At 39.0% G+C, this 25,457-nt stretch overlaps 1 protein-coding gene across 4 annotated transcripts; it reads right to left on the bottom strand.

The window, feature by feature from the left end:
* Window positions 1–602: 602 nt before the first annotated feature.
* On the bottom strand, window positions 603–23,576 carry SPIB (Spi-B transcription factor). 4 transcript variants are annotated; one of them, XM_075838943.1, is made up of 6 exons: window positions 23,480–23,576; window positions 18,368–18,392; window positions 14,124–14,211; window positions 5,206–5,405; window positions 3,584–3,737; window positions 603–2,474 (listed from the first exon to the last, which is right to left on the bottom strand). In XM_075838943.1, the coding sequence occupies exons 1-6, from the start codon at window positions 23,500–23,502 to the stop codon at window positions 2,155–2,157; spliced, it is 810 nt and encodes a 269-aa protein (XP_075695058.1). In that variant the 5' UTR covers window positions 23,503–23,576; the 3' UTR covers window positions 603–2,154. The 4 variants fall into 4 exon arrangements, with proteins under 4 accessions (XP_075695058.1, XP_075695059.1, XP_075695060.1 ...); XM_075838944.1 differs by having other exon boundaries at window positions 3,584–3,716; XM_075838945.1 differs by lacking the exons at window positions 14,124–14,211; window positions 18,368–18,392; window positions 23,480–23,576 and adding an exon at window positions 10,516–10,578.
* Between the last annotated feature and the right edge of the window lie 1,881 nt (window positions 23,577–25,457).

The raw sequence follows: 25,457 nt of genomic DNA, 5'->3' as shown, positions 1-25,457 counted from the left end.
TCCTAATATCACCCAAGTCTCTAAGGTTGTGTAAAGAAGTAGAACTTAGGGATGTAACACTGATCCACACATAATACAATGAGGTGAGAGCGGAGTATTTTCATTGGTCAGAAAATGTCCTCTTCCCAAGTGTTTGTCTGTGGAAATCATTAGTCTTGAGGCTTCTGTTTATTGCCTGGTGGGGACTGACGGATTCATGCCTAGTAAATGATGTTAATCGCTCTTTTATATGAAACCACTTATAGTATTTTTCATTTGATAAATAATGGTAATAAGAAACTTTAAAGGGTTTATCCCACAACCACCTCTGGGGCCCCCACCAAGAGAACGCCGAGAACAAAGGAGCCCCAAAATGCCTGTTCTCAGTGGAAGAGCATGTGCCAGCGCTCTCTATGGCGATCTCTCAGAACAGGGATTTGTTTTGGCATCGGTGGATTTCCCAGAGGGCAGAGCCCACCTAAGTTTTATAACCGGTCTGTTAAAAAGGGGTTACCCCAATGGGACAACCCATTATTTTTTAAAGAGAAAATTGGCCCTTATCTTTTTACCTATTTAAAGCTGATCTTATATGATCGATAAAACCAGGATAAATCTCCAGCAGGTTTTATGATTTAACACACAAAGTCTATTTTATTTTTTTAAAACAAGAAATAAAATTTACATTTATTTATATATATTAACATCCTTTTAAAAAAACAAAAAAAATACAAGTATTTACATGAAACGTACACGAAGGTAAGATCAGGTTCCCCAATGTTGTCACTTCTGCCCTCACGTCTCCATTGGATTCCATCTAAATATGACAATAGTACCATGTGAGTATAATGCTCTTCTACCCTAAAAATGTAACTGCTCTAACTACTGTTACGATGTGTTATTATTTTACAGTTTACACAATGATCTTTTTTGGAAAAATTTAGACAGAACTCCGGTATCTGAGTTTATCAGAGGAACGTTCTATGTATTTATGTATAGTCATTCACGCAAGATAGGCTTTGCTTAACGTATTAAAACTAGCTTCTTCTAGTGAACTGATGTGTTTTAGTTGCCCACAAATATTTTGTTTAGTTTGTGTCCTTCCAGCGATCAGTAGTAATCTGTGGTCAAAAGGAGTAGTAAGTGTTCAGTTTCTCCACAGTGCCACTACTGGGGAAATTAAGCATTACACGGTCAAATCAATGAGTTGTGTGTGTAATGCAGGAGAGGTCCCCCCAGAGAGAAGCTCTTTGCAAATTCTCTACACTCCGGTCAAGAGTTGGTGGATCCTGAACATGGGACCCCTTCCCCCATATATTAACTCCGAATTCCCTAATAGGGTATATAAAATTGATTCACGTCTATGCGAGCAAATTAATTAAAGACAAACAGATCTGAGGGATCCGTACACATTGCATTGATTGATATATTAAAAAATTATCTCCTTACTTAAACTCCACTGATGGAATGACTTGAGACTAGATATCGCTTAATTGTATTTTTATCCCTAATCTATCCAATATGGAAGAAAAGAAATGCAGAAATGGTTAAAAAGAAATTTGTAGAAAGATAACAAAAAATCTTAATGACATATTTTAGAAGACCGCTGATGAGCCTCCCAGGTGACGGCATCGAGAAAAGATATTGTAATTCAAAGCCCCCAAATGTTCTCTTACAATGGTGGTCCTTAGTTGTGTTGTAGACCTCAGCTTCATGATATGGAGGATCAGTCCGTTATGAAGATGAATTCATCTTGGTTGGGAGGTCCACTTTTGGAACAAATGTCTAAACTGTTCAGGGTGAGGCCTGGCAGTAGGAACCAGCTTCTAAGGCACCAATGGTGGATAACTATTGAGCTCCACCATCCACGTGTCGGAAAATGACAGATTTCTCTTAAAGCTTCTTCTTATAGGCAAAATTTGCCCCAACAACCCTATACATATTTTCTCTTTCATGGTCCAAAGGCAAAGGTCAGGTGACACTTGAAGGAGGTCCATGGTGGTAAATTGCCTTCCTTGCCATTTATTCATTACATAGTGTATATGATTCTTTACAGCGCTATTCCATGAAGATGCTAAAGTCCTATATACTGGCCAGTCTGATGTCCACAAAACTTCATTGAAATAAGAGAAAACAAAAAGTATGTAAAAGGTTGACAGTCCAAAGATGGTGGTTGGATTAAGAGAGTGGGTGCATGGTGGACTCCGCTTTTCTTTCGCTCAGTAATACACTATCAAACTGATATGTCAGCTTCTTCTTCACCTTCCTGATCTCTCCGGTCTTGCCATAGTTGCGTAGAGCACGAGCCATCTTCTGGTAGGTCATCTTCTTGCGGTTTCCCTTTTGTTGCCCCCATCGATGAGCAAGAAGTTCTTTGTGCTTTGAGGAGAACTGAAAGGTTCCTCTCTCGCGGTCCAACCACCAGATGCAATCTCGCATGTCACCATTCTGCAGGAGCTCCAGGAGAAACTTGTATAGTCGAACCTTCTTGCGAACACCTTAAAATAAGACGACAGGTGATATTAATACAACTGGCAAATCCTAAGCTACAGTGGTGAAGGAGATTTAATACGATGCTTGTTGGTTTACTTTGAAAAAAAAGTCATGATTGCTTAGAGGGAGAACCTGGAACTAAAGATATGGCAGCCATATATCATTTTCATTTATGGGAACTTCACCAAGGTCGTTGGTCTTACTTGATTTATGTGACCGCCTTATAATGATGCTTTTTTATTATTTGTATTTGGCTTGGATGCAGCATATAATGTCACGGACTAACCAGCTATGATAACGGTTAAGTGATAAACCAGCATGCACTTTACTCCCTGGAATAACCTACAACTCCAGGAAAGTGTCATTTATTGCTGAAACTGAAGGATTCATTATCCTGGCGCATGACCTTCAGGATGTCATTTACTTCCATTTTGAAAATCCTACCTCTAGCGCTACTTTTCAATATGTATGAGCTTCGTGTATCCAATTCTGCAAACTAGTAAACCACCCATTAAAACCTGGAGCCTCCTGATCTACAAGGAAACCCCCAGTCAGCAGGTCCACAGGATTTCATTGGTGGTAAGATCAAAGGTCCAGCGTGGAGTCCTATTATAGATTACTATGTTGAAGGACTAAATCTATTAGGTAGTAGAGCTCCGGAGGACCCAACACGTCCATTAAAAGGACAACCCATTAATTGCAATGGTAACGGTGCAATGCTTCATTTCCCCGGCTTTTCATGTCTCGGCTGTAATCAGTTTGTATTTTGGGAAGCTGACACCCCCGCTAACTACTTCTATTTTTCTGTTACCCCAAGAAGCTTACTTTAATTGCCTGCCTGTAACTATAACCCCCTCCCTAAAGGGGTAGTACAGCATTAGAAAAACATGGCTGCATTCTTTTAGAAATGGCACCTGTACATGGAGCTGAGCTGCAATTGCAGAAACAACCCATTATAATGAATAGGGCTGGGCTGCAATACCAGATAAAACCAGTGAATAGGTGTGGCGCTGTTTTTTAGAAGAAAGTAACCATTTTAGAGAATATATTTCATATAAATGATTATTACGCTTCATATAAAATACCACTTCATTTTTAAATGCTATTCAAATACCTTGTTCATGACCCAAAAAACATAGCGGAGAATCCACACCAGAATCACTGTCTGACACTTCTAGATTTGGGTCTGCAAACTCATCTTCTTCAGATATAGAAGGGCTCCGGAGGTTACATGGTAACTGGTAGTTCTGAGGGTATGAATTAAATGGCTGTAGGATGAAAAAAAATCCACTGAGTATAATCACCACAGAAGCCGGCCAGATTTTCCACTTATCATTTACGTAGCGTGTCATCCACTTTGCTGCCACTGTATTATGCTGTGGATTTTATGCAACTAAATCTGCAGGAATTACTATACGTGTGAACCCGGCCTTAAGGTTTTATGTATAAAAGTCATATGTGGTGAGAGGATAAATAGGTAGACACCTTCTGACTGACCACTCTGATCCTACAGTACTATTGGCCACTTGTTTAGCAGAATAAGTAGCCACCATCTATAAGTGGCCCAGATGAGCCTTGTGCTAATGTGCTTGGCAGGTTTTGCTTGGAATTGAGCAGCCTGGTCTTGCCCTTATTAATAGTCCCCATTGTATCTTGTGAGGAAGCGCATTAGGACTGATATAGGGCTTACCAGGGTACAACAGTGATAAGTCTCCGGGTGACTACTGTGCACAGTTTGGGCATGTCGGGCTTATTTTGATTACTCAACGTGATAGGTTGCCCGTATGTATTGTGTTTCCCTGGGCACACTGGTTTTTGAATTCTTGAGAAAAAATATATTTTTTATAGTAAATGTTACATTTTAACGTTACTAAAGCGAAACGCCTCGAAGTATATCTTATACTTATCCAGAAATTTGTGCTTCTTCGTCCAGGCGGGGAGCATGGTGGATACGCTATGTGCTTTCACGCAGCGCAACCGCCCTGCGCGAAGATACCCTAAAAGTGTAGGTAGGAAGCTTAAAGGGGTTTTACCATGAGGGACATTTATGACATATCCACAGGATATGTCATAAATGTCAGATAGCTGCGGGTGCCACCTCTTGGACCCACACCTATCTCTAGAATGGGGTTCCCTAATCCCTGTTCTAGCTTTTTGTGCTCACACTGACTCCTGGCAACTTCCTGATCACATGGTCGGGAGTTACAGAAACAGCCTAGCATGCGAGTTATGCTGTTTCCGTAACTACTATTCAGTTCTATGGGAGTTACGGAAATGGCGTAGCTCAGCGCGTTATACTGTTTCCGTAACACCCAACCATGTAATCAGGAAGTGGCCCCCGTGAGCACAAAAAGCTAGAACAGGGATTAAGGAACCCCATTCTAGAGATAGGTGCGGGTCCCCCCTCTGTGACCTGCACCTATCTGACATTTATGACATATCCTGTGGATATCCAAAAAATAAAGTATTTGAAGCAGCACAAATACTGAGAAAGACCCTCCACTTGTCACGGGTCGAAACGTTGCCATTTTTTACTGGATGTTTGACCAATAAAAGAACATATTGATTGAAATTTGGGAGACTTGTGCTGCTGTTCAGCCACGCTTTTTTTGAGGATATCCTGTGGATATGTCATAAATGTCTGATGGGAAAACTCCCTTTAAACTTTCACACTTTCCAATCCTCTGTCCCCTCATACTAGTACTATATACCTCCTAATGATAATGACCGCCTCACCTCAGTATTGTACATATCCTCAGGCATCGGGCATTGCGTCAGACACGGTGATGTACCATTAAGGTTCTGGATGCTGTCTGGGCAGTAGTGGGGGTAGGTTCCCTGGACGTAGGACACTTGAACATTTTGGAGTGGTGTTAGCTGGCTGTTCTCATACTCCACATAGTCCTCCTGTGGATCCATCCAGTTCCAGAAATAGTCTGCAATCAGACAACATGACATCAATTAATCATAAATTATACTACTTCGAAGCAACGAGAATAAAATGTTTACTCCCTGGCAGAGGCGTGTATGACTGTACTTCATCAGGACTTTAGTTGAGTGGTTAGGCGGCCAGCCCAAACAATGGTAATTTTCACATAAAATTACCTTCAAATTTAAAGGGGTTGTCCCAAGTTGACTCAAATTTTTTTTTTTATACATTCTAAGCAGGAAATGAATTTTAAAACATTTGGTGTTAAAAAAAATTTAAAATTCATTTCCTAAGTGCCTTTTTTTTACACTTGATAACTCAGCAAGTGCTGGTTATCTTTTCTAAAAAGGGGCGTGAGCGGCTCGATGTCAATCAAGCCGCTCCGCTCTGCAGTGTGCGCGCTCCCGATGTTGCTAGATACTGTAGTTCTAGCAACATCGGGAGAATGTTCGTCTCAAGCGGGCATGGTAAGCCCGATTGAGACGAACTTACCGTGAATGTACTGTACACTACACTACATTCACCCCGTTTCGGCAAGCCACTTTTCCCTCCCCCACCCTGTCACTACATTTTTGTACCCGCCGCATCGGTGCTGCATCAGCACCCGGCGAACAACTAAAAATATATAAAATAAAATAATAATCACCTAAGACGTTCTAACGGCGCTCTGAACGGTCCCGTCACTTGCCATCTTCCTTCTTCTTGGCGCCGCTCGCATTCATAGTAACAATGCGTTGTGGCGCAGATGACGTAATCATATCAGGCCCACGTGATTACTTCATCTGCGCCCACCGCTCTGTTATTGTGAATGGGAGAAGAAAAGTGACGGGACCGTTCAGCTCTTCGTGGGAACGTCTTAGGTGAGTTTATTTTTGTATGTATGTTGTTATGTATGTATGTATGTATGTATGTATGTATGTATGTATGTATGTATATGTTTTCTTGTATGTATGTTGTCATGTATGTTGTCATGTTTGTATGTGTATATGTGCATGTATGTGTATATGTGCATGTATGTTTGCATGTATGTATGTTTTCATGTATGTATGTTTGCAAGTATGTATGTTTGCAAGTATGTATGTTTGCATGTATGTATGTTTGCATGTATGTATGTATGTTTGCATATATGTATGTTTGCTTGTATGTATGTTTGCTTGTATGTATGTTTGCATATTTGTATGTGTATATGTGCATGTATGTGTATATGTGCATGTATGTGTATATGTGCATGTATTTTTGCTTGTATGTATGTTTGCTTGTATGTATGTATGTATGTATGCTTGCTTGTATGTATGTATGTTTGCTTGTATGTTTGCTTGTATGTATGTTTGCTTGTATGTATGTTTGCTTGTAGGTATGTATGTTTGCTTGTATGTATGTATGTATGTATATGTTTTCATGTATGTATGTTTGCATGTATGTATGTTTGCATATATGTATGTTTGCTTGTATGTTTGCTTGTATGTATGTTTGCTTGTATGTATGTTTGCATGTATGTATGTTTGCATATACGTATGTTTGCTTGTATGTATGTTTGCTTGTATGTATGTATGTTTGCATGTTTGTATGTGTATATGTGCATGTATGTGTATATGTGCATGTATGTTTGCTTGTATGTATGCTTGCTTGCTTGCTTGTATGTATGTATGTTTGCATGTATGTATGTTTGCTTGTATGTTTGCTTGTATGTATGTTTGCTTGTATGTATGTTTGCTTGTATGTATGTATGTATGTATGTGCATGTATGTGTATATGTGCATGTATGTTTGCATGTATGTATGTTTTCATGTTTGTATGTTTTCATGTATGTGTTTTCATGTATGTATGTTGTCATGTTTGTATGTGTATATGTGCATGTATGTTTGCATGTATGTATGTTTTCATGTATGTGTTTGCATGTATGTATGTATGTATGTATGTTGTCATGTTTGTATGTGTGTATGTTTTCATGTATGTGTTTTCATGTAGGTATGTTTGCATGTATGTATGTTTGTATGTGTTTTCATGTATGTATGTTGTCATGTTTGTATGTGTATACGTGCATGTATGTTTGCATGTATGTATGTATGTTTGTTTGTATATATGTCTGTATGGCCATGTATGATACTGTCTGCTGGCGCCCTGTATCTAAGCCAACTTTGCCGCAGGCTTCTATACATGGTATAACAGTCAGTATCACACATGAAAGTGAAAGTAAGCCTACGACATGTTTTATTTCATTTTTTTTTATATATTTTTGATTTTTTACAGGTTTGGTGTTTGGACTACGTCGGTTTCGAGGATTACTTAGATGACGCTTTTTTTTTCATCAATAAAATGGTTAATGAGGGTTGTTTTGGGGGTGCTTTATTTCAATAAAATATTTTATCTATATCTTTGTCTTTTCTTTTCAAGTTTTATTACTATCACTTTAGTAATGGCCGCTGTCTGAGTGACAACATCCATGACTAAGGGGAGGCTTAGTGTTAGCCGGTGCAGAGGCTAACACTAAACACCATTATTACCCCGGTACCCACCACCACCAGGGGTGCCGGGAAGAGCCAGGTACGATCCAGTACCCGACCATCTGTTGTGATGGTCGGGCTCTGGGGCGGCCGCAGGCTGGTATTATGAGGCTGGGAAGGGCCAAAAACAGTGGACCTTCCCACCCTTGTAATGCTAGGCTGCTGCTGCTATGTTGTATCGGGCTGGTTATAAAAATGGGGGGGACCCCACGTCATTTTTTTTTATTATTTATTTATTATTTTTATTAAAAAGACATGGGGTTCCACCCAATTTATCATAACCAGCCACAAACAACACAGTGTTATTAGCCTGGGAATGTACTAAACCAGTGGCCCCTCCCACCCGTGTAATGCCAGGCTGCTGCGGCCTTGTATATGGCTGGTTATTAAAAATGTGGGGGACCCAACGTCTATTGTTACATTTTACAAAAAAACGACGTGGGGGTCCCCCCCATTTTTATAACCAGCCCAATACAACACAGCAGCAGCAGCCTAGCATTACAAGGGTGGGAAGGTCCACTGTTTTTGGCCCTTCCCAGCCTCATAATACCAGCCTACGGCCGCCCCAGTACCCGACCATCACAACAGATGGTCGGGTACTGGATCGTACCAAGCTCTTCCCGGCACCCCTGGTGGTGGTGGGTACCGGGGTAATAATGGGTGGTTAGTGCTAGCCTCTGCACCGGCTAACACTAAGTACCGCCTTAATAATGGACGCTGTCAATCAGCCAACTACCATTATCTAGGCACTAATAAAGTTTGAAAAAAAAACACAAAGACAATTTTTTTTTATTGAAATAAGAAATCCCCAAAAAAACCCTCGTTAACCATTTTATTAAAATTTTCAAAAAACGTAGATCTACGCAGTAGTCCAACGAATCGAAAGACGTAGTCCAATCGGTACATCAAAATCTGCAACAACATTAAAAAAAAAGTTAGCAATGTGAACAATACCGATACTTATACTCCCCTACACACACACAAACAACCACACACAAACATATACACAAACACATATAAAACACACACCCATATATTACACAAACACACACATAAACACATATACACACACACATATACACAAACACATGTACACAAACACACCCATATATACACAAACATATACAAAAACATATATATACACACACACACACACACATATATATACACAAACACACACACATATACACAAACACACACACGTATACAAAAACACACAAACATATACACACAAACCTATACACATATGCACAAACACACCCATATATACACAAACACATATACACACACACATATGCATACATATACACATATGCACAAACACACCCATATATACACAAATACACACACACATATACATATACAAAAACACACAAACATATACACAAAACATATGCACAAACACACCCACATACACAAACACACACACACACATAAACACACAAACATACACAAACACACAAACATATACACAAACCCACATATACACAAACATATACATATATACACAAACACACCCATATATACACACACACACATATACACAAACACACCCATATATACACAAACACACACACATAAACACACCAAAAAAGCACACACACATATACACACAAACATATACACATATACACACAAACATATGTACACAAACACACCGATATATACACAAACACATACACAAACCCACACATATACAAAAACACACACACACACACAAACATATACACAAACACACCCATATATACACACACACACAAATATACACAAACACAAAAATATACACAAACATATACACACAAATACACACACACATATACACACACACACGTACACAAACACACCCATATATACACAAACATATATACACACACACACACACACATATATATACACAAACACACACGTATACAAAAACACACAAACATATACACACAAACCTATACACATATGCACAAACACACCCATATATACACAAACACACATATACACACACACATATGCATACATATACACATATGCACAAACACACCCATATATACACAAACACACACATATACATATACAAAAACACACAAACATATACACACAAACATATGCACAAACACACCCACATACACAAACACACACACACATAAACACACAAACACAAACACACATATACACACAAACACATGTACACAAACAAACCCACATATACACAAACATATACATATATACACAAACACACCCATATATATACACACACACACACATATACACAAACACACCCATATATACACAAACACACACACATAAACACACCAAAAAAGCACACACACATATACACACAAACATATACACATATACACACAAACATATGTACACAAACACACCCATATATACACAAACACATACACAAACACACACACACACACACAAACATATACACAAACACACCCATATATACACACACACAAATATACACAAACACAAAAATATACACAAACATATACACACAAATACACCCATATATACACTCACACATAAACACACACACATATACACAAACACACCCATATATACACAGACACACACACACACACACACACACACACACACACACACACTTACCTTTAGCGGAGCGCAGACTTCTCGCGACGGGTGCCTTCCACTTCATCTCCTTGCATCTCCTGCGCATGCGCCGAGATGAGCCGAGATGCGCGTTCATGAGTAAATGACATCCTCTGCTCCGGACGCAGAGGATGTCATTACGCATGCGCGGCCACCGCTAAAGGTAAATAGCGGTGGCCGGGAACCTAGGCAACGAGCAGGATACAAAGAGGGACCGACCGCAACTTCAATCAACGATATCAAGAAAACGACATCGCTGGACGACGGACAGGTAATTAGAATTCTTCTTATTTTTACATGGGGGAGCTTTATAGCTCCATTTATCAACTTGGGACAACCCCTTTAAGCAAACTTATGCTTTTCTTTAAAGGGTTTGCCCAGGTGGTATTTCATCACGGCCACATTTACTTTTAATGGAGCTGAGCTGCAATACCAGACACAACCTGTGGACAGGAGTGGAGCTGTTTTTGGAAGAGAGCAGTCATGTTTTTATAATCCTGGACAATGCCTTTAAGGACTTATATTTATGGATGACTTTATTTAGGGGAAATTGCACTTTCCCTTCCATTTTCTGTGACAATTATACTAGCCAAGAATATATAAGTACATATTGTCCAAGCCAAAGCAGGTAAAAAAAAAAAAAAAGAATGATGCACTAATAGAGCGCACTGAAGTTGACGAGAAGAACCTCTGATGGTTTGCATTTGGCCTAAAGAGGTTAATTTGGATAGATGTGATGTATGGTAATTCTGTTCTGACAGTACATGCTGGGGGCAATAGACGGCTGGATATTAACATCATATTACAGACTGTAACATTGACCACACATGACCCGACTTAGGCTAACTTATGGAATTAAAGTCAGACTTAACAACACACACAACTAGTGGAGATCTAAAGAAATCCAGTTGTTGAAACCTATTGCAATTCTACTTGTGTAGCCTATATGGCTGCTGTAGGAGAAAGGATGGGGTAGGCCTCATCGCCTTTTCTAATAGATGTTTGAACCTGACTCCTTTTACAAAATCAAGTGCCATGGACAGAGGGTGGGGGCAAACTAGATCCAGGACCTCCTGTTCTAGGTGGTGTAGTGGCCAGAAAGGGGGTGACATTTTGATCTTCCCCTCATTGCACTTTTTTTCAGCCTACACACACACACAATAGAAAAGTGAGTATATGGAAGAAGGGCGTGCCATCCAGAAATGTAGGGGTTAACTAGTATAAGTGTCAGCGGATCGGACAATAAACCTATACAGAGATGGAGATAATAAAAACTGTAATGTTAGTGATAGGGAGGGGACAGAACGTCCTTTGTTATTAAACTGTTAGGAAACTGCCGGCTCCCACTTTCCATACAACAGTCTTGCAAATTTCCTAGAGGATTATTTGCATGTCATCTCGAGCCCTAACAAGGTCTTTGTATTTGTGTCCGATGCAGGAGGAAAGCTTTGTGGCCTTGAAGTGTAACTAAACTTTTAAAAAACTTTTGACATGTCGTAGTGAGCTGCCAGAAGTTTGATCGGTGGGGGTCCGAGCACCCACCGATCGCTAAATGAAGCGGCAAAAGCTCTCGGATGAGTCGATCAGACATGTCAAAAGTTTCTTAAAAGTTTAGTTTAAAGTGGCCATAAACTTTAGAGGAATGTCAGCCGAACCTGAGGAGTATGGGGGGTGTCCCAACCCTCACCTACAGCAGATGCCTGATCCTTCTTTTCCCCTGACATGTTGCATTTCAAAATGTCCAATACTTTGTTCTCACGGGAGATAAGCCGCTGCCAGAGGTGTCCGGCAGCGGTTTATTCCAATCTCCCCATTGAGTACACATGAACGCTTGATAGAGGCGAGCGCGCGCGTGTATGGGGACGGGAGGAATAGCTATCGGTGAATGAGTATTCAGCCGCAGCTAAGGTGTATGGCCATCTTAAGGATGAGAGATCAATATCTGACAATGAAAACATCAATCATGGCCTAACAAAGAATATAAGGGTATGTGCACACGACCTCTTTTCAGACGTAATGGAGACGTTTTACGGCTCGAATTACGCCTGAAAAGACGGCTCCAATACGTCGGCAAACATCTGCCCATTGCTTGCAATGGGTCTTACGATGTTCTGTGCAGACGAGCTGTCATTTTACGCGTCGCTGTCAAAATAGGGTGCGTAAAATTACGGCTCGTCAAAAGAAGTGCATGTCACTTCTTGGGACGTTTTTGTAGCCGTTTTCTCATAGACTATTGAAAACCGCTCCAAAAACGGCCACGAAAAACGCGAGTTGCTCAAAAAAACATCTGAAAATCAGGAGCTGTTTTCCCTTGAAAACAGTTCCGTATTTTCAGACATATTTGGTTGATCGTGTGAACATGCCCTAATAGTGGAGAAGGCACCTGATAAAAATGAAACTCTTTGGGTGCTGGTTCATTGTCACCTATGCCATTACAGGAGAAAACGGTTTTATTTTTTTCCAGAAACAGCTCCACTCTTGTCAACAGGCTGAGCCTGGTATTGCAGCTCAGTTTAATTCACGTTTTTAAACCTCTGGATGTAAACAATGTTTTAGATCACCGACAGCAAGCAGAGAATTTTTTTTATTTTTTCTTTTATATGAATAACTGCTTGTTTTTATCACAAAGATGTAATTATTTTTTTTTGCTTCTAATGGAGACAACGACGATGTCCCGGTGACTGGTGCTCTTTAAGACGTCTGCTACAGTCTGATGAGTAATGGTCACATGTAGTATGGAGATTCCCCTTTGTCTTCTTTCGTTACTTTTTTTTTTTTTTTTAACCCAACTTTTCATACACGTGACTTGTGACATCCTTGACAAACTGTTAAGACTCTGTCTACTAGACACTAGTTCTCAACCATCGTTACGTGTACCCAGGGGGCACACAACATGTCTCTAGGGGGTACGCACTGTCCTTTCTATACGCACATTAGGGTATAGGCATAGCCTTGGGGGTACTTAGATTAAATTGATTTGAGTAGTGGGTAGAAGCTTCGTACCATTGAGAAGCACTATACTAGACCAGTATATAGCAGAGAGCCATATAGAACATTATGACGAGTCTACCACAACTTTAGTAGGAAAAGTAGCGGCAACAACTTTTTGCAGCGGTTTCCATAACTCTCAAAATTGTTAAAGGAGAGTCACAAATTTTGAGCAGCCAGCTCCCCCCCCTTCCCTCTACATCTAATCGGGACCCCCAACTATCAGACATTTATGGGTCCTGTATATTTACAACAAATGTCTTTCTTTAGACATATTTTCCTGGACGTCCAGCTAGACTTCCCATTGAAGACCACTACAGTCAGCCCCTCTCCACCTAAAATGGCTGGTAAAGGGTGCAACTAAAACATGACGGTACACCGCTGTTATTACATAGTTGGAAGGTCAGTGTTCTGCCAACTTCATCTGGTGTGGACAACGCTGTAGCATTCTGGAAAGCTCTTAGATAGTCCCGGAGGGGACAACACGGCTACGAAGCACAACAGCCTATTGTTTACAGGTCGGATATATTCCTCATTTAACTATCAAATCTTCATGATATCAAAACTCATAAACTAATGTGAGTAGTAACGGAGAATGGAGGGAGGGGTGCGCACTTTACCTATGTGAGGCTCGGGCTCCGTGCTCTGTGTTAAGTTGCCGGGATGTTTGGTGAAGGTCTCTAAGTCTTGAAGCATCGTATCAGGATACTGAGGGAAGACAGACCAATAAGTTGATGCATAAAAACCATAGTACTTATATGTGCGTGGACAATAGTACCTTGGGCCCACCAGAATTTTTTTTATCTTGAGGGTCTAGCCTACAACTATACAGAACGCATGCATAATTGCCTGACAAAGTGTTGTGATCGGTGTCTAACAATGGGCCCACCACATATACAGTACACATCCAAAATTAGTTGCGTCAAAAACTTTGACCTCATGGACTTTGTTGTAGAATGGCCCTATTATCTTGACAGAACCTGGACCCACTGGAGGATCTTATGGTGGGCCATTTTGACCCTGTGTATTTGTTATTGCACGCATAGGTCATATATTAAATAACACCTTATAGATCATTTGTCAATTAACCCAAAAATTATAGACCCCAAAATCAAGGGATCTGTCAGCGTTATATAGCGTTGCCCTTCGTTGGACCTCATGGGCCCGGGTGTGACTGTGTCTCATTATTGTGTCACTTGTGGTGTTTTCTCTCCTTAGACCATGTGGCGACCTTGCCGCCTTAGGTTGTAGGATGGGGGTCAGTGTCTAAGATGGAAAATCCCTTTAAGTGGCAGCTCCAAAGTATAAAAAGTCTTGCATTTGGACATTTTTCTCCTAAAAGGGGTGAATGTACAGTTGCTGTCTAAGTATTATCTGTTTCATCGATGTATCGCTGGTGCTACAGATGACCATTAAAATAGAGGCAAGCTATTATTAGCATGAGGCCTGCAGTACGCAGCGCAGGGGTTACCATTAGAAATAGCCTCATTATATATTGATACTTTGCACTGAACATTTAAGAGAAATGCTGGGAGTTGTAGTTTTGCCACAACAGGAGTGCCCCAGGTTGTATTTGAATGCCAGATTGCAAAATCACAGAGTTGTACAAATATTTTAGCAAAAAATGTCTCTCGCTCTGGCAGGCCAAGCCCAGCTACGGTTTACACAATCACCCATTCAGTTGACTGGCCGCTACGCCCCGCAGCATCTGCTGTAGGGGAAATATCGCCAGGGGAAGACATGTCTAGCCAAAAAACAGCTGATCGCCAGGGGTAAGATGGACTTGATCACTGGACCATATTCAGTATAACCCCTTTCCCGACATCCGCTGTATATGTACGGCCAAAGTCGGAAGGGGAAGTGTGGCGCAGGCTCATGGGCTGAGCCCAATCCATATGCTGTGGGTGTCAGCTGTGTATTACAGCGGACACCCTTCTCTCATGGCCGGGATTGAAGCTAACTCTGGACCACTGACATTAACCACTAACATGCTGCGGTATTTAAGTCATCAGACAGAGAGGGGTCCCCAGTGATCTAACGATCTTATGTCCCCTTATCGGACTTAAAAAAAAAAAATTTGAATTACGTTTTTAGTAATATAAAAAAAAAAAAAAAACTTAAAAAAAATCCAAAACTTTTCCTATTTCTCCACTAAAGTATCGTCGCGTCCGTAAAAGTCAGAACTATTACAATATAACATTATTTAAAACGCTGGGTAAATTGCTGTTTTTTGGTCACCTTACCGTCCCAAAAAAAATTAAGAAAAAGTGATCAGAAAGTTAAATGTACCACAAAATGGTACCAATAAAAACTACAGCTTGTCCCGCAAAAATCAAGCCCTCACACAGCTCCATCGACAAAAAAAAATGAAACGTTCTGGATCTCAGAATATGGAGACAAAAATACTATATAAATTTGGTCTCACCAGAATCACAATGACCCGCAGAAAGAAGTTAACGTCATTTTTACCACCCAAAAAATTATTTTCAAATTTTTCCCAGTGCATTATATTATACATTAAATAATACTGTTAAAAACGACAACCCCTCCCGCAAAATAAAAACCCTCATACGTCTATATCGATGGAAAAATAGGAAAAGTTATGGCTTTTGGAAGGCGGGGAAGAATAACCGAGAATTAAGAAATTAAAAATGGCTGCGGCGGAAAGTGTTCGGAAAGGTTTCCATTCATGAGACATCGTCTTCATGACCGCAAGGATCTTTAAAGGGGTCTTCCGGAAATGAGCAAATACATAGCGGAAATAACTGTGACAGGCTCTAATGTCTTAGTACAGGGATTGTTAAAACTCAATCCAGAGGCTGCTGGGCCCCAATGCAAAAACTAGAACAGGGCCCCCACCTACTATGTGATTTTAATAACACTGGAGTCTTCTTATGTAGCATAGGGGCCTCCTCAGGTATTGGGGTCTGGGTGCGACTGCTACCTCTGCACCCCCCATAACTTCCCTGACTTGATCCCAAAGCAACGATCCTGGAGGACTGTCCCTAGAGAACATATGCTATTCTCTACACAGAGATCTATGTATGTATCTCTCAAAAAATGGACAAGTAGGAGCAAGCAGACAGTCACCCCTCTTTTTGTAGCCAGTCTTCAATATTAGGATTGAACATACCACAAATTGCAACGTTTTGCCGCAACCTGATACTGTCTGACAGAAACACTGGCCTGGTTTCTCTTCATAGCAACCAACCAGAGTTCAGCTTTTTTTATTTGTTAAGGAGCTCTGTAAAAATGAAAGCTGCACTGTGATAGGTTGCTATGAGTGATTTTGATAAATGAGGCCCACTATACTGATACACTAGAGAACCTTTTACAATAGGTATGAGCGATAATTGATAACCAAATAGGACCTCAGTGCATTGGCAAACAAAGGGGAAGCGGTAGCTGGGTAGTGGCGGGTACTGCAGGGAAACGGGGGATAATCAAAACTAGTGCAGGGAAAACATGAAGCAGTCGCCCATAGCAACCAATCAGATTCTAGCTCTTATTTCTTCAAGACTCTTGGTAGAATGAAAGCAGCGACCTGATTGGTTGTTATGAGCAACCGCTTCCTTTCTATGATACATGAATAGATAGCAATATACGTGTCCCGTCCATGCAGATAATATGTAGGGAGTGCAAGTAGAAATATAAATCCTTCTCCCTATGTAGCAGCACCCTAAGGTCTAATCTCAGTTGGCCGGTTTCATACAGGCCATATACTGGTGCATTTTTGGGGTCTGTATTACGGATGCAACACCCAGACCATGCACATAACATGTACCCTAAGTACATCTCCTCATGTGAAACTGTGGCCTATACTGTTTGAGAGAAAAATTGCAAAATATAGCTTTTACTGTAATAAAATTATTACTCATTTAGGCCCCATGCACACGACCGTATTTTCATCTATCTGTAAATACTGTCCGTAAATACGGATCCGTAGTCATCCGTATGTTATTCATATATACGGAACGGTATACGCAAATACGGTCCGTAATGCATTCGTATTTGATCCGTATATATGGAGCCGTAAAAAAAAGAGGGAGGCTGCAAATGACGTCACCAACATGTTGCATAGCAACGCTTCCGTAAATACGGACGGTTTACGGATGCACATATACGCTTCTATGGGAGAGTCTGTGCAGTAATTATGGACAAGAATAGGACAGGTTCTATAATTTTTTTCAGCACAAACACCCATCCGTAAAAATACTAAAAAGTGTCTGTGGCCAATAGAAATGAATGGGTCCGTAATTATGGATGAAGAACACGGTCGTGTGCATAGGGCCTTATAAAGGTTGTTTTTTTTTTCTGCACAGGCTCTGCCTGGAAACCATCAGCAAGCAGGCTAGCTGCCGCTGCTGAAAGATCTAATCATTGCTTCATTCGTATTCTAATTATAGCTCATGTAGATACCCAAGGAAGCTTAATGTATAGCACATAAACATCCAAAAAACGGATTACTATATGAAATTATAATCCTTGCATTGAGTTCAAGGGGGTATTATGTGTTATTAACCCAATCAGACCCACAGTCCGTTCTCAGCAGTGCACCATTATATACACAATAAACTAAATAGAGACACAAAAATAAAATAATAAGATCCGTCAACAACAACTTGTTGTTGGTTTCCATTTAGCAACACAGTCAAAATTAATCTACGGTATAGCTTCCCTTTCATAAAAGTATAGACCCCCTTCACTAATTACTATGCAGGTTTGGCCTTTTAATGCAGCGACAAACCACTAGATCATATACTAGACAATGTATATAGTACATAGTTACTTATATGTGGTCTATGGGCTTCTCTGATAGAATTATTTATACATATATTTACTTATAGATATAGAGACGACTTACCGAGCAATTGAAAGTTGTGTCAAAACTGTGGGGAAAAAAAAGAAAAGAAGTCATATATGATGTGCAGATCAGTAACACGTATGATAACATAGTAACACAACGCGTCCTAACAGTTGATGAATATCTTTATTACACTTCCTGAAATGGTGTTAACAAATAAGACAGAAATTAGTATTTTTTTTTTACACTATGGCCAGAAACTTTGTTGTAACAACCCAGAGGCAAATTTATCAACATTTTATGCTTTTCTGCAGACGGGAACTGTATATGTACAGATGTAGCAGAGCTGAATGTGTCATGAAACCGTTCCTTGTGTGCACACTGATAACTCTGTGATATAATTTCGGGGGTTTACTTGCAGTCCTATAGCAGCTAATCCATTGTCATATCGCAAGGCATATTTTTATTTGATATAATATCCATGGCTGGATTTTTGGTGCCTATTACAGATATACAATGGATGTCATCATTTTGAATACATTAAGACTGGAAACATCTAAATGACTTAAGACCAGAAAAATCCTGAAGATGGCAGAAACCTACTGCAATTTTGGATAACATTTGAGTCTCATTAGTATGTTTAGGAAATTGGACTGAAATTGTGAAATTTTCCTGTAATGCGGGTCAAAAAAAACAAACAAGGTGACAGATCCCTTTAAAAAAATATTAAGAATGTATATATAGGAGGGGATGACAATCAGTAATTTATGCCGTCTTTAATTGTATGATCAAGCAAGCAGAGGTGGGATGTGTAGCACATATGATTCAAGCAAGCAGAGGTGGGATGTGCAGCACAATCTATGATGCCACCAACATGGAAGATTCTACCCCTGAAAATAACCATAAAGAACGACAGGTCAATATTAATGGCAGATAAGGATATGAGGTCTACAGATGATGAGAATCTGATATGTGTGAAGCTTTTTTGAGACGACCACCCAAAATTGTAGTTTTCTAGACAGGTGGTCCTCCGAAAGATGAGGAAAAATAGACATAGGCTATAAATGAATGGAGTATCCATAACAGAAAGATATACAGTAGTCTGGTCACTTTAAAGAGGTGGTGTTAACTATACAGGTCAATTCTGAAGAGTTTTTGGATTTTAACCAACTCTGGGTGACAAGGCCAAATTTGGGCACCCCCGGTTTTACCCACCGTTGGCTATACAACCATAGAGAATTAACCAGATCACATTGGGCCCCCTAACCAGTTGCCTGTTTTTCATGCTGGCCCTGATTATTACGCTACATGGATGGATATATATACCTGGAATTACATGTACATCTAAAATCAAGAAATCTGCTTCCAATATGGTCGCCACTACAGCTGCAAAATAAATCTGCCTACGTATACAGAGAACTAGGACTGCGTGACGAGTAGACCGGTCCGTCATTCAGGGGTCTGGGATAGAAAAGTAGGTGTTTTTTACGTTACTGGCGCTCTCTGCTGAGTGTTGTTGTTTAGTTTCCCCTTTTCTCAGCTTGAAAAGCAATCACATAAGTCAGCATCTTACACATGCGTCTCCCATGCAGAAGACACAGCGGTCAGCAAATACTCACGTACACACACCTATATATATATATACACACACACAACTATTCTAGCCCTATAGGAATCAGTATAGTTGCAAATGAAAAGTGCAGCAGGAGAGCTAGACTTGTGCGTCATCCGCGCCACCTTCTGCTTCATGGATCACGGCTCGTACAGTTCCACTCGCCCACATTGGCTCTCATTCTGTGCCACTTACTGCCCCAAGGGACAGCATTTGCATAACAGGGAAAGGGCGATACTATAAAAGTAACAGAAATATCATCCTATCTGTTGTAATGTAACACAATGACACACAAATAAGATGTACCATACATACCGGAGGTCTTCAGTCCTGCTGCACATGCAACACATCTACATTTGACACTTACACTCATACTTGGTGCATCGGCAAATATTATCATTCACCATCTAATACACCGCAACTAAATTTGGACGAGCCGTGAACACTGCTAAACAATAGTTGTCACCCTGATATAGATGCAGAGAGATACATAGCCCCAGTATAGCATGCAGGACATGATGAGACACAAAGAATAATTTCTGCATTTCAAGAGGTTCTGCAGGGGCTGGCATGTTCCACTTTTTAACTAACAATTTATTTTATATTGACAAAATACATATTTGGAAGTGAACAATGTATCTATGCCAGAAAACTGTCACAAACGGTCCAAAAGTAGTAAAAATTGCGGCTTTTGAGCCAATTGCCCGTTCTCACCACTTTTCAAAGAAAGAGCGGAGTTTAGCAAAGGGGTAGAATTATAGCGGATATCTACACCAGTTTTTGGCTAGCGTAGATCTTATTTAGTGGCACACGGACAGCCGAGGATACAACTAATTTATTAAAAGGCGTGTATCTCTTAATAAATTTGTCGCATCTTACTGTAGCTTGTTTTTTTCATGAAGACCAGCGCAGTCTTCATACATCTCCCCATGGGTTCTCTCTTCACTAAGCAGATACTATACTGGCCACTAGGGGGAGTAGGTGAAGATGTGATTCTGTGTAGAAGATGCACTGCGGAGTTGCATACATCTAAGGCCGTCCAGGCCCACAGAACACAAGTCGGAGGGGAGGGGGGGGGCTGGCAAAGCATGTGCCCGCCGGGTGCTGTATGCTAGGAGTTGAGGGGAGCAGACATGAGCCACTCTGGATATGGCAGCAAACTGAACCCCTCGCTACTACCTGGGGTGGCCTCCATATAAGTTATATTTGACCCCAAAAAAACAGTATTGTAAAATATATAATGCCTCTCCATTCATGACTGCACTAAATTGGTGTATTATTATATTACGTAGAATGATACATGGCAAAAGGCGTCATATAATGGCCATAGAAGTGAAGATAAAATGTCAGATTAGTTTCATAAAGTTGTTTTATATCTATTTATCTCCTATCTATCTATCTAAAATCTATCTATATCTAAAATCTATCTCATATCTATCTATCTATCTCATATCTATCTATCTATCTATCTATCTATCTATCTATCTATCTATCTATCTATCTATCTATCTATCTATCTATCTATCTATCTCATATCCATCTATCCATCTATCTATCTATCTATCTATCTATCTATCTATCTATCTATCTATCTATCTATCTATCTATCTATCTATCTCATCTCTATCTATCTAATATCTATCTATCTATCTATCTATCTATCTATCTATCTATCTATCTATCTATCTAATATCTATCTATCTCCTATCTATCATCTAATCTATCTATCTATCTATCTATCTATCTATCTATCTATCTATCTATCTATCTATCTATCTATCTATCATCTAATCTATCTATCTATCTAATATCTATCTAATTTATCTCTATTCTATATATATCTTATCTTTCTCATATTTAATATCTATCTCATATCTGTTTCATATCTATCAATCTATCTCATATATATCTATTGTAATATTATTATAAATTTTTTTAATGTAATATCTAGATAGAAAGTCCATCTAATCACTGAAGATAAAGCATCAATCATGTAACATAAACCACATCGTCCTATGTTAAATATAGATAAACTACTAATAATGGGCAGTAAACCGTAGGACGACACAGTACTAACTGATATCATGTGTGGCAGTTAATGTTCAGCAAGATTTCATCTATATGTATATTTTAATCTTCACCGTCCTGTCTGGGCCCAAAACACAGTTTCTCATTGTGTAAAGATCAATATTTTAGGAATCATTAATACTTAGTGTATAACATTGGCATGTCACTACAACTCCTAATGTGCAAAGTACAAAAATATACAGAGAAAAACAACAAACTTTTGGTGAATTGAATATGTGAAAAACGTACACGATAAGCTGATATTATTCATGCCTTACCAGACACAAGGAGCACATGATACCCAGCCGTATTATATTACATGTACTATCATGTCCAAAACTCTAATCATCTATCTAATATTTATTATCTAATTATCTATCTCTCATATCTAATATTTATTATCTATCTAATATATTTATCCTATCTATCATATATCAATTATCCATCTATCCATCTATCCATCTATCTATCTATCTATCTATCTATCTATCTATCTATCTATCTATCTATCTAGCTCATATCTATCTATCTATCTATCTATCTATCTAGCTCATATCTATCTATCTATCTATCTATCTATCTATCTATCTATCTATCTATCTATCTATCTATCTATCTATCTATCATATATCTATCTATCTATCATATATCTATCTATCTATCTATCTATCTATCTATCTCATATCTATCTATCTATCTATCTATCTATCTATCTATCTATCTATCTATCTATCTATCTATCTATCATATATCTATCTATCTATCATATATCTATCTATCATATATCTATCTATCTATCTATCTATCTATCTATCTATCTATCTATCTATCTATCTATCTATCTATCTATCTATCTATCTATCTATCTATCTATCATATATCAATTATCCATCTATCTATCTATCTATCTATCTATCTATCTATCTATCTATCTATCTATCTATCTATCTATCTATCTATCTATCTATCTATCTATCTATCTATCATATATCAATTATCTATCTATCTATCTATCTATTATCTATCTAATCTATTTATCTATTATATCCAATATTTATATTCTATCTAATTTTCTATCTAATATTTATTATATCTATCTATCTATCTAATATGTATTATCTATCTATCTAATATTTAATATCTATATAATCTTTCTTATTTATCCATTATACTAATATTTATTATCTATCTAATTACCAGTATCTATCTAATATTTATTATCTATCTAATTACCAGTATCTATCTAATATTTAATATCTACCTATCAAGTAAGTACATCGCTATGGACAACCACCCATACAGATGTAGCAGAGTTAGCACTGCTCATCGTAATATCACGTTACCCTCGGATAAGATAGACCCATTACTGCTTCTAAACTTACTGCATGGTCTTATTACGGCACACGAATGACGCAGCCCCCAGAGTAAACTCGACTACTTCGGTGTATAATAGGAACGAATAATGAGAATACATTTAAAAAACCATCACCTACCGTAGTGAATCCAAAGAGAGCATCTTTTTGGCAGGACAGTGAAGCCGCCGATGGCAGTGATGTTTGCTGTAGAGAATATTCTCTGTGTTTATAGCACCCCCTGCACACTGTGGACTATCACATATGTACCTGAGGCGTGCTTTTTAAGTTTTTGCTTGAGGGAGGGACCAGAGCCCACAAGTCATAGGAGGAGTCAGAGGTTTCACAATAGAGGCCACAATCAATGCTCCACAGGACATGCACATGTGTACAGTGATAGCAATCCCTACCCCTGATCTATCCCAGAGGACATTTTAACCTCTTAAAGGTATACCACCATAGAAAGGATCATTTTGGACCTTAGGACCAGACTAATGTTTTTGATTTTGACCCCTCGACATTCCAGGACTCATAACTTTTGTACTTTGCAGTCTATGTAGCTGTATGATACCTTCTTTCTTTCAGGAAAAGTTGTTGTTTCTAGAAGGAACATTTTGAGAAACATATACTATTTATATTTTGGGGAAAACTGTAAACATTTGTGAAAATTTTTTAATTCCAACAATGTTTATTTTTACGTCATTCACCAAACACTAAATATAAGTTTGATCATATTTTTTCTATGGGTTGTTACTGTTGTCAGACTTGGGCTATGTTCACACATCTCGTATTTGTTGCAAAATTTCAGTTGCAAAATCTGCACGGAAATTCTGCAACAAAGTACAGTACAATGTGAGTGAATAGGGTTTTAACAAACCCCATTCATTTACAGAATAAAAAAACCGAACTCCTGTGGATTGTAGTAAACGGCAGATTTTGAAATTCTCAGCATGTCCGGAAATGTTGCAGTTTTCCCGGCGGGTTTTCATTCATTGCAATGCAACGAATGAATGAAAATCCACAACTAACTTCTGCACCAAAATCAACAACGAAATACATGCAGATTCCATTGTGGATTTTGGTGCAGATTTCTAGGCTGGTTCCTGAGCGTCATTTTTATGCAATGTGTAAACAAACCCTTTTTTAGGTTTTTGGACCAGACTAATTTTTACCCCTCATCATTCCAGGGCTGATAATTTTATTTTGTTCCCATCTCCTTTTGTAGATGACACCTCGTTTTGTTCAGGAACACATTCTGATTATTTTTATGTCAATTTGAGGCATTTACAAAAATTTTATATTATATAAATTCGGGGGAAAAATGGTGAAAAATAATAAAAAAATAAATAAAAATACAATTAAGACAATGTTTTATTATAATAAAAATGATACCAAAACTTCAGTAAAACTCTATTTTATTATGTTTTACTTTTTTTTATAAATTATTTAATTCATTAATTATGAATTAAGTAATTTATTTTTTAACAATGTGAAATTGTTTTATTGTATAGGTTATTATGCTATAACATTAGCCTAAATATTTTCAATATATAGGGCAATATTAGGCATAGTAGCGCTGTGTTCACATCAGCATTGCCCTTCCGTTGAGGGGTTCCGTCGGTAGTTTTCATCGGGTTAACCCCTCAACGGAAAGGCAAAAGGAAACTTTCCGTTTGCCTTTCCGTTGAGGGGTTAACACGACGGAAACCTCAGACGGAACCCCTCAACGGAAGGGCAATGCTGATGTGAACAGGCCTTTAGTTATAATGGTCATCTCTGGGGTCCTTGCTAAGGCCACTGGTTGTCAAATCATAAGTGGGGCTGAACTGCAGTACCAAGCGCGGCCCTATGGATGGATGCGCCATTGCATCGGAAAAACATTGAAAGGGCAGCTATGTTCTGCTGATCACTGGGGGTCCTAGGGATTGGACCCCTGCCTATTTATACATTGATGGCCTAGCCTAAATATGATTTTGTATTGCTGCAAAACCCCTTTAATCATTGTCCAATGAAAAGTGCTGCAACTTTCTAACATACTTTGTGTTTCAGTTGCTTACCATTTTCAATTTAGTTTGCTGTCAGTGAATGGAAACGTTCTAGTTTACATCCAGAAGATGAA

The sequence above is a fragment of the Rhinoderma darwinii genome, chromosome 10 (assembly GCF_050947455.1).
Source record: "Rhinoderma darwinii isolate aRhiDar2 chromosome 10, aRhiDar2.hap1, whole genome shotgun sequence".
NCBI lineage: Eukaryota > Metazoa > Chordata > Amphibia > Anura > Rhinodermatidae > Rhinoderma > Rhinoderma darwinii.
The sequence above is the reverse complement of the archived record's forward strand: the minus strand, read 5'-3'. Positions and strand labels throughout refer to the sequence as shown.